At 60.9% G+C, this 13,216-nt stretch overlaps 1 protein-coding gene across 1 annotated transcript in view; it reads left to right on the top strand.

The window, feature by feature from the left end:
• Window positions 1-1,298: 1,298 nt before the first annotated feature.
• The window catches only part of CDH15 (cadherin 15), a 20,607-nt gene continuing 8,689 nt past the window's right edge, over window positions 1,299-13,216 (top strand). Inside the window, exons 1-4 of the mRNA XM_035024595.1 lie at window positions 1,299-1,391; window positions 7,629-7,787; window positions 7,972-8,127; window positions 9,169-9,313. Of these exons, the coding sequence (XP_034880486.1) occupies window positions 1,350-1,391; window positions 7,629-7,787; window positions 7,972-8,127; window positions 9,169-9,313 (502 nt within the window). The 5' untranslated portion in view covers window positions 1,299-1,349. The remainder of the gene's footprint in view (window positions 1,392-7,628; window positions 7,788-7,971; window positions 8,128-9,168; window positions 9,314-13,216) is intronic.

The following is a 13,216-nucleotide window of genomic DNA, read 5'->3' as shown; positions in this document are numbered from 1 at the left end:
AGAGGGCTGCCCCCCCCCCACGTTTAGGGTCCCTAACCTCAGAGGCAGGACGGTGGCCCTGAGGGGCTGCTCCCCAGGCCTGGGGCCTCAGAGCCTGGAGACGGAAGGGGCTCCCCGCCAACTCCCCACCTTGGAGGAGTGAGCGCCAGGGACCGTCGCTGCCAGAGCCTGCTGCAGGCAGTCTGGCCTCCTGCCAAGCAGGCCAAGGGCGCAGATGGCCCCACACCTGCTCCACCGGCCCACGACCTGGACAGGAGAGCAGAAGCCCGGGGCCTGCTCCGTGGACACTCCCCACGCCCGCTCGGAAGAAGGCACGTCGCCCACAGGGTCCTTCCTCCGCTCTTCGCTCCCCACCGTCTATTCCTGCATGCTGGGTCTGCCCACCTAATGGGAGGCCACCCCGCAAACCAGAGCAGGAAGGAAAGGAAGGGCTCCCACTGGGTGGGGAGGGCTGATCCCCCGCTCGGTCTGTGCCGGGACTTCCTCTGCGCGGGCCCCGAGGATCAACGGGGAGAGAGTGCGACCCAAGATGCCAGGTACGCCAGATGCCAGGCGGGTGCTGTGTCTGACAGGTGGTCAGGAGTGGCCATTAGACAGAGCCCTCAAGGCGGCCAGCAACATGCCTGGGTGCGGGGAGCAGCCCCGGGAAGAGCACTGCAGGCAGAGGGAACAGCCAGTGCAAAGGCCTAGAGGCAGGAGTGAGACTGGCGAATCCAGGGAGCAACAACACGGAAAATGAATGGATGAGTGACTCAGTCCTCTCGGGCTCCTAGCCCAGCCCCCACCCACCGCGGGCTTTTCTGGCAGGCTTCCTCATCTCACCGCTGGACCCCGAGAGCTCTGCCTCCCAGGACAGCGGCCTGACCCCTACGTCCCGCCCCCCAGGCTGTTTCTGGCCATGTCCGCCCCGCCCCCGGGCCGCACGTGCTGTCACTCAGCGCAGGCCCCGCCCCGGCCCACCCTCCGTTCGTGCTCTCGTGCTCTCAGCCCGGGCCCCGCCCCCGAGGCACACGTGCCGTCACTCAGCCCGGGCCCCGCCCCGGCCCACCCTCCGTTCGTGCTCTCGGGCTCTCAGCCCGGGCCCCGCCCCCGGGGCACACGTGCTGTCACTCAGCCCGGGCCCCGCCCTTGACCCTCCTCCCATTCTCCTCGCGCATTGCTGTCGCTCAACCGCAGGCCCCGCCCCCGCCGTGCCCCCGTGCTGACTTCCGTCCAGGCCCCGCCCCCGCACACGTGCTGTCACTCACTCGGGCTCCCCCTCCGCCCGCGCACTTGTGCTGTCACTCAGCCTGGGTTGTGTTGGAGCAGGAGGCCGCCCGCCGGACACTCGGCCTCTACTCTGCCGGCCCATGGACATCGCGCTCCTCCTCGCCCTCGGGCTGCTGGCCCAGGTAAGGCGTCTGGCCGCGCGGGGTCCCTTGCCCCCTGCCCTGTCGGATGGTGTCACAGTGAAACGCGCCCGGGGCCACCGGCCCTGGCCACCTTTGGGGCACCCATGAGCTGAGGAGTCATGGGTGGGTGCCCGATGGGCAGCTCTGTTCAGGGCGCTCTGTGCCCCAAGGAGCTGTAGAGGCAGGGTAACCGCCTCCGCCAGGACCGGTCGGGCAGCCAAGCTGGGTGGCCACCGGGAGACCACCAGGCCGGCCCTTAACCGGAGGTCGCCCAGCAACCCTGTGGGGCTTGTGGTGAGCGCCAGGGCGAGGGGGCGCAGCAGGAGCACCCCCAGCTGGAGGAGCCTGCAGACCAGAATGTCTAAGGACACCCCTGCTGAGTTGGCAGATGACCCTGCTTGGTCTTGGGTGGAGCCCGAGACACCCCCACCCTGTGCCCGGCGGGCAGGGTCAGCTCCGGAACCCACTGTCCCTTGGGAGTGCTCTGGAGCCAGGCCCCTGGGCACATAAAGCCTGCCACCCCCACACTCCTGGCCCGCCCCCAGTTCCCTGGTCCCTCTGCCGTGGGAGCAGGGTGGGTGGAAGGAAGCCCTTCTCCCCACCATGGACCCCCCCCCCCCGAGGTGGCCCTTTGGGCTGGGCAGGCACTCAGCTGGGCCTGGGCGTGGAGCCCGTGGCCTGCCTTCTGAGTCAGGGTCACAGGCCAGGGGCCAGGGCCGGGCAGTGGTGGGGCCCTGTGCATACCCCAGGACCGTAGTTCTCCTCCACATGACAGGTAGTGAGCCCCGGGGCTTAGCCCATTCACGCCCACAGGGGATTGCCGCTCCAGGGCCGGACGCTGGGGAGGAGCACCCGCTCTGGGGGCTTCTGGAGTCCCCCTGACTCCACAGAGCTCTGGCTGGAAGCTGATCAGGTGCCCACCAGCTGGAGCCCCCAGCAACTGGTCCCTCGGGGCACCCAGCTCTGGGCACCTCCACCCCTGCCCTGCAACCTCCCCTGTCCCCTCCACAGTCGCCCCGCCCAGGCCTGGGCTGCCCAAGTTCAGGGGGCTGCCCACACCCTGCTTTCCTCCAGCCCTCTGCTGGGAGGCCACACCGCACTGGGGGTCTTCCGGCTGCTGCCCTGCAGGGCCCTACGCACCCCCGCACTGGGGTCCATTCCAGAAGGCGCCACACCTCTCATGCCCCCTCCCCCCCTGCTGCAGGAACAGCAGTCCACCGCACCTTGCGAATGGACCCAGTATATCGGACATGCTGGAGACTAGCTCCTGTGGGTTTGGGGTGTCGACCTTTCACCAGGCCCCAGGAGAACTCTGCTGCAGGGGAGGGAAGTAGTCCCCTCCCAGATTCCTCTCCCCGCCCTGGGGCTATTGCAGAATGACCCCCCCCCCACACACACACACACACTTTAGGGGTTTGGGCTTGGCCACTCAAGTTTTGCACTCAGTGTGGCTCAGATGAGTGCCAGTGTGAGGGGAGCTTTTCCTAGCCCCCTGGACTAGGACTGGGTCAGGACCCTGCCCACCCCTCCCCCACCCAGCTCTCCTGTCCGGCCACATGGCAGCTGATGGCTGCTCCTCGGTACCCCTCCTCCACCTCCGTGAGCCCCCACCGCAGGCCAGCCCGGGCTTGGCAGAGCTGTCTCAGGGGGGCCCTGGGTGGGGCCCTGGGGACAGGAGTCTGCATTATATGTTGCTTACCGGTAGGTTTGGACAAGGCATGGCTCTCCCCTTCCTGTGTCCCCTGAAGTCTCAGCCAGCAAGCTTAGTGTGTACTTTCAGAACTGGTCTCTGTCGGCTCCCTCCGCTGGCCCACACTGTCCCCATTGCTGGGCAACCCCTGGGCCCCCACCCCACCTGAGAGTGGTAGAGGGATGGGGGGGCATGGATGATTCAGGGCGAACCCATGCCCTGTTGGGAGGGGGTCTAAGAGGGCGTCCGGTGAGACACGTGGCTTCTGAAAGGATGATGAGGCCATAGCTGCGCTCCTGGGGACTTGGCAAAGTGTGAAGAGCCACCAGGGCAACGTGGCCACGTCCTCAGTATGGAGAGGGGTCATCATCCCCACGGTAGGGTAGTGTGACAGTAACGGGGGCAGCGGAGGGAAGCCGGCTCCTGGGCCACTGTCCTCTCCCAGGTGGGCAGGGCAGCCGGGGACCGCGGTGGTGTGGCCCGCAGGGGGGAAGCAGGCTGGGCAAACAGCTGCTCCTCTCCACTTGCCCCGCTGCTATGCCCCTCACCCCTCCTTTGCAGCAGCAGCTGCAGGGGAATGCAGGGGGGACATGCAGGGGTGCCTGTGGGCCAGGGCAACAGCTGGGTCCATTCCTGGCATGCCTGATGCCTGCCAGGCCATCCAGGAACGGGGTGGTCCGGATTCCAGCCTGGGGGGAAGGGGCTCACGCCTGGGAAGCTTGTGGGGAGTGCAGACCCCACCCACACTCCAGCAGGCTGCAGGCCTCCCACCTGGTCCCTAGAACATGAGAAACCCAGGGCAGGGAGCGGAGTTGGAGGGGCCTGCGCACTCGCAAGTGTAGGATTAACCCCAGAACCTTTTCCTCGAGCCCCTTTCTGCAGCTGCATTTTGTAAGCTTTGCCCAGCTACACTGGGCAGGGTAAGAGAAAATGTTCCCTTCCCTGGATTCAATCACGTCACACGGTGGGCAGGGCTCCGAGAAGCTGGGCCACAGAAGCAATGTCCACCCAAGCGCAGACCTGCTGCCTGCCGTCTGAATCTTGGCAGTGGTTTTAGGGAGCCCCAGGGGCCCCTAAAGGCCAGCAGTGCCAGGAGATAAAGCAAGCTCTCCTCACTTGACACCCAGCCTCCCCAGTCAGCAGCTTCTCCACCCAGGGCGGCCACCCAGGGCAGGTGAGCACCTGGCTTTCCTCCCAGGCTCCTGGGAGACTGGGCCGTGGCCTTCTCCTTCCTTGTTCTGGACACACCAGGGGCTGGTGGAGAGAAGCAGAGAACTCTTGGCTGTGCCCAGGTGGAACAGATTCCCACAGGGGGCAGTGGGAGCTTTATGGCTCAGAAGCCCTTGGGATTGGGTGTCAGGGCTGGGGGCCGGCGCAGTGAGGGGACGATGGCCCGTGTCTCTAGAGCTTGCAGACTGCGCTCTCAGATTCTTGGTTAAGGGGAAGGCCAAGGACGAGCATGGGGGTGTCATTGGGCATCATTTGGGGGAAATGGGTCCATGAGGCCCATTGGCTCTGGCCTGACATGGGAAGCAGCAAGGCTGGATGGCGTAGGTGAGCCCATTCCACTCCATGGTGTTTTCCGTGGTGGTTGTCCTCTGTCCATGTGCTGGGGATCTGTGTGAGCTGGCTTTGTCCGTGTGGCTTTGTCCTGGCACCAGATGTCCCATGATCCCCCAGGTGGCTCCCAGGCCTTCCCCCAGCTGGCCACGTCGTCTGGGAAGGGGGTGGTAGGAGGACAAAGACTAGCTGAGCAATGCCCCAGATAGCCGGAAGTGGGCTGTGGCCCAGCCCAGCCACCCCACCCACCGCAGCCTCTGATCTGGGCAGGGGGCCCCTGCCAAGGCTCTGTGGCTTCTGCTGACCTCCTGGACTTGGGCCGTGGACAGACTGGGGCCCGTGGACTCCCACTGGCCCCACAGCACACTGGTGGACATCTGGGAGCATCAGCCAAGGCAGCTGACAGGGACGGGTGGGGGCAGCCAGAGGCTCTGTGTGGGCTGGACAGGGCAGAGTGTGTCCCCTCCTGTTCCTCCAGGAGCCTGAGGTCAAGGACTGTGTGCGGAATGTGCCCCCCCGCCAGTGCTCTGGATCCAGCTCCAGTCTCCTCCACACTGAGGCTGGGCTGCTTCTAGAGCAGGCTTCTGTGAGTGGTGGAGGCTCAGACTCCCGTTCCCTGGGCCCCCAGCTCTGGTGCTCTCTGGCTGTGTGGGCTTGAGCAAATGGCTCAGCCTCTCTGAGCCCCGTGCTGGGGAACCGTGACGTGAGACAGTCACCACCCTTTCCTAGGGGTTGTGAGGGCTGAGAGAGGGCCGGGGCAGGGGGACAGGAAGTGAGAGAGGAGGAGGACCGGGGAGGATGCTGAGCGCCATGCTGGCCTTGGGGTGCTCAGGAAGCAGATGCTGTCCCCACTAGCGTGATGACAAAGGCCAGCAGGTCTCCACTTGGCGGGAACAGCATGCTGACCTGGAAGTGGTTTGTGCTCCGTGGTTTTGGCGAGAAAGCCCCCACTGTCCCAGGCAGGCTTGGGACCAGCGTTGCCATCTGTCAGGCTGCAGGTGGCTTGGGGGCCCGGCCAGGAGCTCGGTCCTTTCTATAAACTGTGTTCCCAGCTACCTGGATTCCAGGCCCCTGGGGTTTCAGATGAGGAGGCAGCAGGATTCCAGAACTGAGGAGGTGGCCTGGGGCCACAAGGAGAGATGACTGGTCGCTCGAATGTTACTGCTGTTTTGTCTACAAAGTGTGTCCAAATGTGTTACGTGCTAGCCCCGGGCACAGAGACAAAGCCTGGCTGGGTGCGGGGGAGGCCGGGGACGAGCGTGGAGGCAGCCGACATCTCCTTCCTGCCCCTGTCCTGTCCCACCCCATCCCATGCTCGCCCCCCTGTGCACTGCGTGGCCCAAGGCAGCGGCTGGGGGGTGAGCTCAAGGGGTTGAGGAGGGACGGGGCTGCCAGGAAGCAGGGCCCCCCTTGGAGGCGCCCTGGGAGCCACCCCTGTCCACCTGAGCCGGAAGGAGCCCCCCTCCAGAAGGGCCCAAGGGCCTGGAGACCCTGTGTGGGGCCAGGGAGCTTCTAGGGCCATCCCTGGAGCACCAAGGGCTGGTGTCTGGGCGGGGGAGCCCCTCTGCATGCCCCCAGCCGGCCGGGGACGGGCAGGGCGCCCCTACACCTGCAGTGTTGTGGGGTAGGCGTGGCCAGCCTTGGAGGGCGTATTGCTCCCATTCTCCTGCAGCCAAACCCAGCTGGGTCCCAGCCGGTGACCCGCCCCCTCCCCCAGGCCCCAGCCCAGCCAGACTCTGCCTCTGGACACCCAGGTGCCCAGCCAGCCACAGAGCCCGAGCCCACGCTGCTGGGGAGCCTGCGGCAGAGACCCCATAGCTAAACCAGGGCCATCCCAGGAAATTCAGGATGTGTTTGGGGGCTGTGGCCAGCTTTGCACTTAACTCATGGGATGGGCGCCTTTTCTGGCCTCCATCTCCATCTGAGCTGTGAGGTGGGACTATCTGTGGTCACCATGGGGAGCTGACACTGGGTCTCGAGAGACTTTCGGCATCATGGATGCCCCCCTCCTACCATGCTCCTTCATGGCCCCGGTTCTGAGCCCAAAGCCTGGCCCAGGGAAGGGCCTGGGGGTGTGCCTGCATGCCCCCACCCCACCCCTGGGGTGCCACATGCCCCCCACCCTCCCTTGGCAGCCCTACAGGCCCCAGGCCCCTCAGTTTCCCGGAGACGGAGGAAGGAATGATCCCCGGGTTCCAGCAACCAGAGTACTGGTGTGACCTTGGTCCATGGTTCTGGGGCAGCAGCCCCTGGTGTTGCTGTCCTGTCTCTGCCCCACGGGCCCTGCGCATCCACCAGCGGCTGGGTCCATCTGCACCGGGAATTCAGAGCAGTTTCCAATCCCTACCGACGTCCTGGAAATCGGGGCCTGTCTTCCTTCCCACGGAGCAGCCAGGAGATGCCATGTGGGGGCTGCCCTTCCCGACCTCTGAAGAGCCTGCGCAAAGGCCCGCCTCCTGGAATCATTTGGAGTCTTCAGACCGGAGCATGGGCCTGGTCAGCCTGGACCAACCCTTGAGAACTGAAGCCCCGAGAAGGCCTGGTGGGGCTGCTTGTCGCCTCCACGGCCCCACCCCTGACAGATCCAGCCTTGGGGAAGGGGAGGGATGCCCCCAGCAGCCGCCTCTCTTGCCTGCCCCACCCCATTAGCCACACTCTGCTCACACAAAACGCCCCTGGGAGCCCCCCTTCCCCAACTGTTGTTCCCGGTGGCTGCCTTAGCCCCCACTCTGCCCTGAGCACCCCATGCTCGCCAAACCCTGGCAGCCTCCATTTCTCCCAGCCGCTCTGCAAGCATTCAGGCCTGGGTCCTGGTCCCGGGAACCCCCAGGCGAGGACAGGAGCCAGATGCAGGGCGGTGGGGCTTCAGGCTTGAGGTGTGGCTGCTGGGCTCTCCCGGGGCCGTGAGCTCAGGGCTCTGGTGGTTGGGTCTCTGGGGCCCGGCTCGCATGCTGTGTGATTGACAGCTGTCTCTGTCTTTGTTGCAGAGCTTGGGCCTGTCCTTGGGGGTCTCTGCGCAGAAGAGGCCCAGTATCCTATTCCCCTGGCAGCGGGCAGCCGTGCCAGGCCGTGTGCGAAGAGCCTGGGTCATCCCCCCCATTAGTGTATCTGAGAACCACAAGCGCCTCCCGTACCCACTGGTGCAGGTGAGGGGGCCAAGGGCGGTCCGGGGCAGAGCAGGGGCTGGGCTGTCCCCGGTGGGTCCCTGAAGGTATGTGGTTGAGGACAGGTATGCCTTTGGGGCTGTGGGCTGGGGGAGGGGTCAGGCTGTGAAGGAGAGGGACCCTGGCTTTGGGGGCATCTCCCCCAGCCTGTGTTCTGCCCTCACAGATCAAGTCAGACAAGCAGCCCCTGGGCAGTGTCATCTACAGCATCCAAGGTCCTGGTGTGGATGAGGAGCCCCAGGGCGTGTTCTCCATCGACAAGTTCACGGGGAAGGTGTTCCTGAATGCCATGCTGGACCGGGAGAAGACAGACCGCTTCAGGGTGGGGCCCGCTGTAGGGGGGCTGGCAAGAAGCTGGGGGCCTCCTCCCACCAGGCTCCTGGTCCCAGGGTTGGGGCATTAGGCCACATGTCCTTCATTGGGAGATAGGCACAAGGATTTGGGACTAAGTCCAAAGAAGGTGCTGAGAATTAGATTCCCATTTAACAGATGAGCATGCACAAACTGAGGCCCCAGGGAGGTGGGGCTTGGTCCTGCTCAGGGAGGCTGTCAGCCTCCCAGAAAAGCAGCACTGGACCCTGGTGTAGTCTTCACCCCTACACCAGCTCTGCCCCCAGCCTGGCTACGTCTGGTGGGAATGGGGTGTTGCAAAGAATCCCACGGTATGGCAATTCCCAATGGCAGCAGTCCCTTGATTCCAGGGACAGGACCCACCCCTTGGAGGAGAGGTTTGAGACTGAGGCTGGTGGGGAGGGAGATTAGGAGCCAGGCTGGTACTGGCAAGAGGCTGCAGAGGGTAGCGTGGACACCCCTGAGCTCCCCTACAGAGTAGTCTGCCCTCCCCAGCCTGGCCTCTCCAAAATGCTGGAATATGTCCAGGGCAGAGGAGACTTCTGGCTTGGGATTGCCTGTGCTCGGACTTTAACAAGCTCTTGGTTCCCTTACACAGAGTTATCAGAGCCCGTGATTTAACCTCGAAATGATACCACACCCACTCTCTGAAAGTGTGGGAAATGGTTTAATTTTAAGGGTTCGGGTATTTAGTAAGCTTCAAGAGGAGCCTAAACCAATTAGCAGAAGGGAAGCGGGAGGGCTAGTGAGAGTGTGCCTTCAGTCTCACACAAAGCACAGCTGTGAGCTTCCCAGCAGCCAAGGCAATAGGGGAAGCTGTGGGCCAGCGGGCTGGTCTTCGGGGAGGTTGCTTCGGCCATGCACACATCCTACCCTGTGCCGTTTGTCCCCAATTGAAGCTGGTGTTCCCAGCGGGACACCGAGTCTGCACTAGCTGTCCCTTTGCACGGCCTGGTGGGAACCACCCAAATCTGGGGAGCACAGCACCAGCCCGTCGTCTCTGCTTGGCTAGCTAAGGGCCTTTGCTCTGGACCTGGGAGGAGCCACCCTGGAGGAGCCCACGGACCTGGAGATCGTGGTTGTGGATCAGAATGACAACCGGCCCGTCTTCCGGCAGGAGGCGTTCACAGGCCGAGTGCTGGAGGGTGCGGTCCCAGGTGAGGGGGAGCTCGGGGGACTTCCGCAGAGGGCCTCTGAGTCGGTCTGAAGGCCCAGGGTTCCCTTCAGCAACACTTTCTGTGATCCTTCGAACAGTCGGAAAATAAGCACTCTCCAGGAGTAGGGACTTTCCACAAGTCAGCTCGAGTCACTTCCCATTTCAAAATAAACTTCAAACCCCGATGTCTCCCCAAAGGCGACAAGAGGACTCACGGATGGTGAGCTCTGGGGGCCACTGAAGCTCTGCACAGAGGTAAAATCCACACAACATACAAGGAACCACTCCATGGATTTGGCACAGGCCCAGGCCCTAACCAGCTCCTCGGGCCGGTTTCAGAGCTCTTTCGTTCCCCCCCCCCCCCGGAAACCTACCCCCATTAGCAGTTACCCCGCTCCTTGCTTCTCAGTCCTACATCTTGATCGCAAACCTTCTGTCCTTCATGAGTCTTTACGGGATGGCCTTGCTTCCTCACCTGTCCCAGGCAGGACGGACCTCATTCTAAACAGCAACTCCCTTCTTCCTTCCTGCTCTGCTCCCAGGGGTTTGGGGCAAAGCTCGGGCAAGCCGTGCACCTCAGGCGGGGAGTGTGGGCTCATGGGAGGTGGGCTCCTGCTTGGCCACTCGTGGTTCTTTTATTTCATCTCCGTTTTTGTGTTTCAAGACTTAAAATAATTTTTTTACTTCTATTTTTTGAAAAAGATTCATTTGAGAGATAGTGTGTCTTCTCCCTCTCCCACTCCCCCTGCTTGTGTTCCCTTTCTCGCTGTGTCTCTCTGTCAAATGAATAAAATCTTAAAAAAAAAAAAAGAGAGATAGTGTGCGAGCACAGGGGGGAGGAGTAGAGGGAGGGGGAGGGACAGTCCCTAAGCCAACTCCATGCTGAGTTCATGCGGGCTGGATCCCAGGACCCTGAGATAACGACCTGAGCCGAAACCAGGAGTCAGACGCTTAACCGACTGAGCCATCCAGGCGCCCCTACTTCTTTTTATTTTGACATAATTTGAGACTTGCAAAAAAGCTGCAAAGAATTGCAACAGAGATGTGATGTTTATCATGTTTGCTTTAAACTCTTCTTTTTTCTTTTTTTCCTTCCTTCCTGCCTCCTTCCTTTCTGGCCTGCTGGATGCAGACGGGATCCCCTCAAAGAATTCACCCTCATGACTTTGACACAGTGTAACTCTCAGAATCAGGAAGTTAATGTCGACACACACTAACAGTTTCAGCCCCGGCATGCCTTTATAGCAGAGAACCTCCTCTCAGGTCCCACCTCTCTTCTGAATCCCGCATGTGTTGGGGAGTATTGTCCACCTTCTCCAGGAGAGGCTCCCACACCCTGACCCGTTCTTTCCCAGCTCTGTCGGGTAACAGCCCCAACACCTGCTCAGCCGTAGATCTGGTTCTCTTGGCTGTTTGATCATTGAGGACGGATTCTTCTCTCGCTCTTCTGTGTGTGAAAGCACAGGAGAGAGGGAGGGAAACGGTAAACGTCTGGGAAGGCAGGATGGCTCTGCTTGGGGAGGCGGCTGGCAAGCCGGTGCAGATGGCCTTCTCTGCAGCGGGGCTGGCCCTGGCCTCTGTTGCTGCCTTAGTTCAGCCTCCTGGGGCTCCTCTTGGTATTGATACTGTACGTCAGCCTCAGCAAGCCCTGCGTGGTCCATGCACAGAGGACTCTTTCCCTGCTCCTGGCCCCCTCCCAGGGTGACCTCTGTTGCATGGTACCTGGGCAAGGCTCTATCGGAGCAGGGGGTCTCGGTTGTAGGTGGTCCCTGTGCACCTGAGCCTTTGGAGTGGAGCTTTATCGGGGTTCTCTCCCTCCAGCTCAGGGCAGCATCCTCCCCTCCCCCTTCAGCCCCCACCATTGCCCAGAGCATCACTGGGTGTCTAGTTCTCCTTGCCCCAAACTTAGGCAGACCTTGCCTGAGCCACAGGCGCCCTCCCAGGCTTCCTCCTGCCCCCGTGTTTCTTGTGAGCCCTCCAGGGCCAGTGGAGAAGAGCTGACCATGGGCACAGACCCCCTTGTGTGGGGGCTCCCAGGACTTTGAGCTGTCACGGTCGTCCACACTCAGCCTTGGCCAGTCTGATCCACTTCCTCTGCCTGCCTGCCCTGCTCCACCAAAGGTCCACCCTGTCCTCAGGCTGGGCACATCCTGGGTGCCAGTTTATCATTTTACCTTGTGCCCACGCCAATCAGACGAACTCAAGTACGATCTTGTGCGTCACCCGTGCGTTCCCATCGTTAGCTGGGGGTGCATTCCCTGCCCACCATTCTCCTCTGCCTGCAGTAGTAGTCGCTTAGCTGTTAGGTAAATTTTAGGACACTGACATTTTTTTTTCAACAAAATTTTGTTGTGCTGAAATAAATACAAATGCTACCATCCTACCCATTTTTAAGGGGCAGTCCAGTGGTATTAGATTCATTCATAATGTTGTTTGGCGTCCCCACCACTCGTCCCTGTAACTCTCCTTCTTCCCACACAGAAACTCTGCCTCCCCTTCCCCAGGTCCTGGCTCCTGCCATGTACTCACCACCCCTACCGATGTGTCTACTCTACGGACCTCCTGCCAGTGGACTTGTACAGCCTTTGTCCTTCTGTGACTGGCTGGTTTCGCTGACCACGAGTGTCCCGAGGTCCAGCGTGTAGCACGCGTCAGATTTCCCTCCTCCTCAAAGCTGAATGATACTCCATTACATGGATGGACCACATTTCCCTTATCCATTCGCTTGTACATGGACACTTGGGCTGCTTTCACGTTTTAGCTCCTGTGAATAATGTTGTTACGAACATGAGTGTACAAACAGGTCTTCAGGCTCCTGCTTTCAGAAGTGGAATTGCTGGGTCATATGGTAGCTCTGTGAGTGATGCCATGCTGTTTCCCCCACAAGCAGTGCACAGGGTCCCAGTCTCTCTGCATCCTTGCCGATGTTTATTTTCTGGGGTTTTTTTGTAGTAGCCATCCTAACAGGCGTGAGGTGGTGTCTCACTCTTGTTTTGGTTTGCATGTCGCTGATGATGAGTGATGTGTGGAGCATCTTTTCAAATGCGTATTGGACATCTGTGTATTTTATTTGGACGAATGTCTCTTCAGGTCCTTTGCCCAGCTTTGGATTGTGCTGTGTTTTTGTTGTTAAGTTTTTTTTTTTTTTTAAGATTTTATTTATGTATTTGACGGAGTGAGTGAGAGAGAGAGCGAACACAAGCAAGCAGGGGGAGTGGGAGAGGGAGAAGCAGGCTTCCCGCCGAGCAGGGAGCCCGATGCGGGGCTCGATCCCAGGACCCCGGGATCATGACCTGAGCTGAAGGCAGACGCTTAATGACTGAGCCACCCAGGCGTCCCTAGACATTTTTTTTTTAAGATTTTATTATGATTATTTTTTAAAGATTTTATTTATTTGACAGAGAGACACAGTCACAGAGGGAACACAAGCAGGGGCAGTGGGAGAGGGAGAAGCGGGCTTCCCACTGAGCAGGGAGCCCAACATGGGGCTCGATCCCAGGACCCTGAGACCATGACCTGAGCCGAAGGCAGACACTCAACGACTGAGCCACCCAGGCGCCGCTTGTTGTTGAGTTCTGTGGGTCCTCTGTACCCCTGCATATTCCTGGATCCATACAGATATAGCTATATGATTTCCACATCTTTTCTCCCATTCTGTGGATTACCTTTTTTACCTGGTTGGGAGTGTCTTTGATGCACAGTGTTTGAAAATCGTCACGAGTCCAGTTTGTCTAGTTTTTGCTGCTGGTGACTTTGGCGTCCCGTCCGGAAATCATTACCAAGTCCAGTGTTGTGAAATGTTTGCCCTGGGGCGCCTGGGTGGCTCAGTTGGTTAAGCGGCTGCCTTCGGCTCAGGTCATGATCCTGGAGTCCTGGGATCGAGTCCCGCATCGGGCTCCCTGCT

Source organism: Mirounga leonina, unplaced genomic scaffold (assembly GCF_011800145.1).
Source record: "Mirounga leonina isolate KUSES-001 unplaced genomic scaffold, KU_Mleo_1.0 Mir_180, whole genome shotgun sequence".
In the NCBI taxonomy this organism is placed as follows: Eukaryota; Metazoa; Chordata; class Mammalia; order Carnivora; family Phocidae; genus Mirounga; species Mirounga leonina.
Note: the sequence above shows the minus strand (reverse complement) of the source record. Positions and strands in the feature narration are given on the sequence as shown.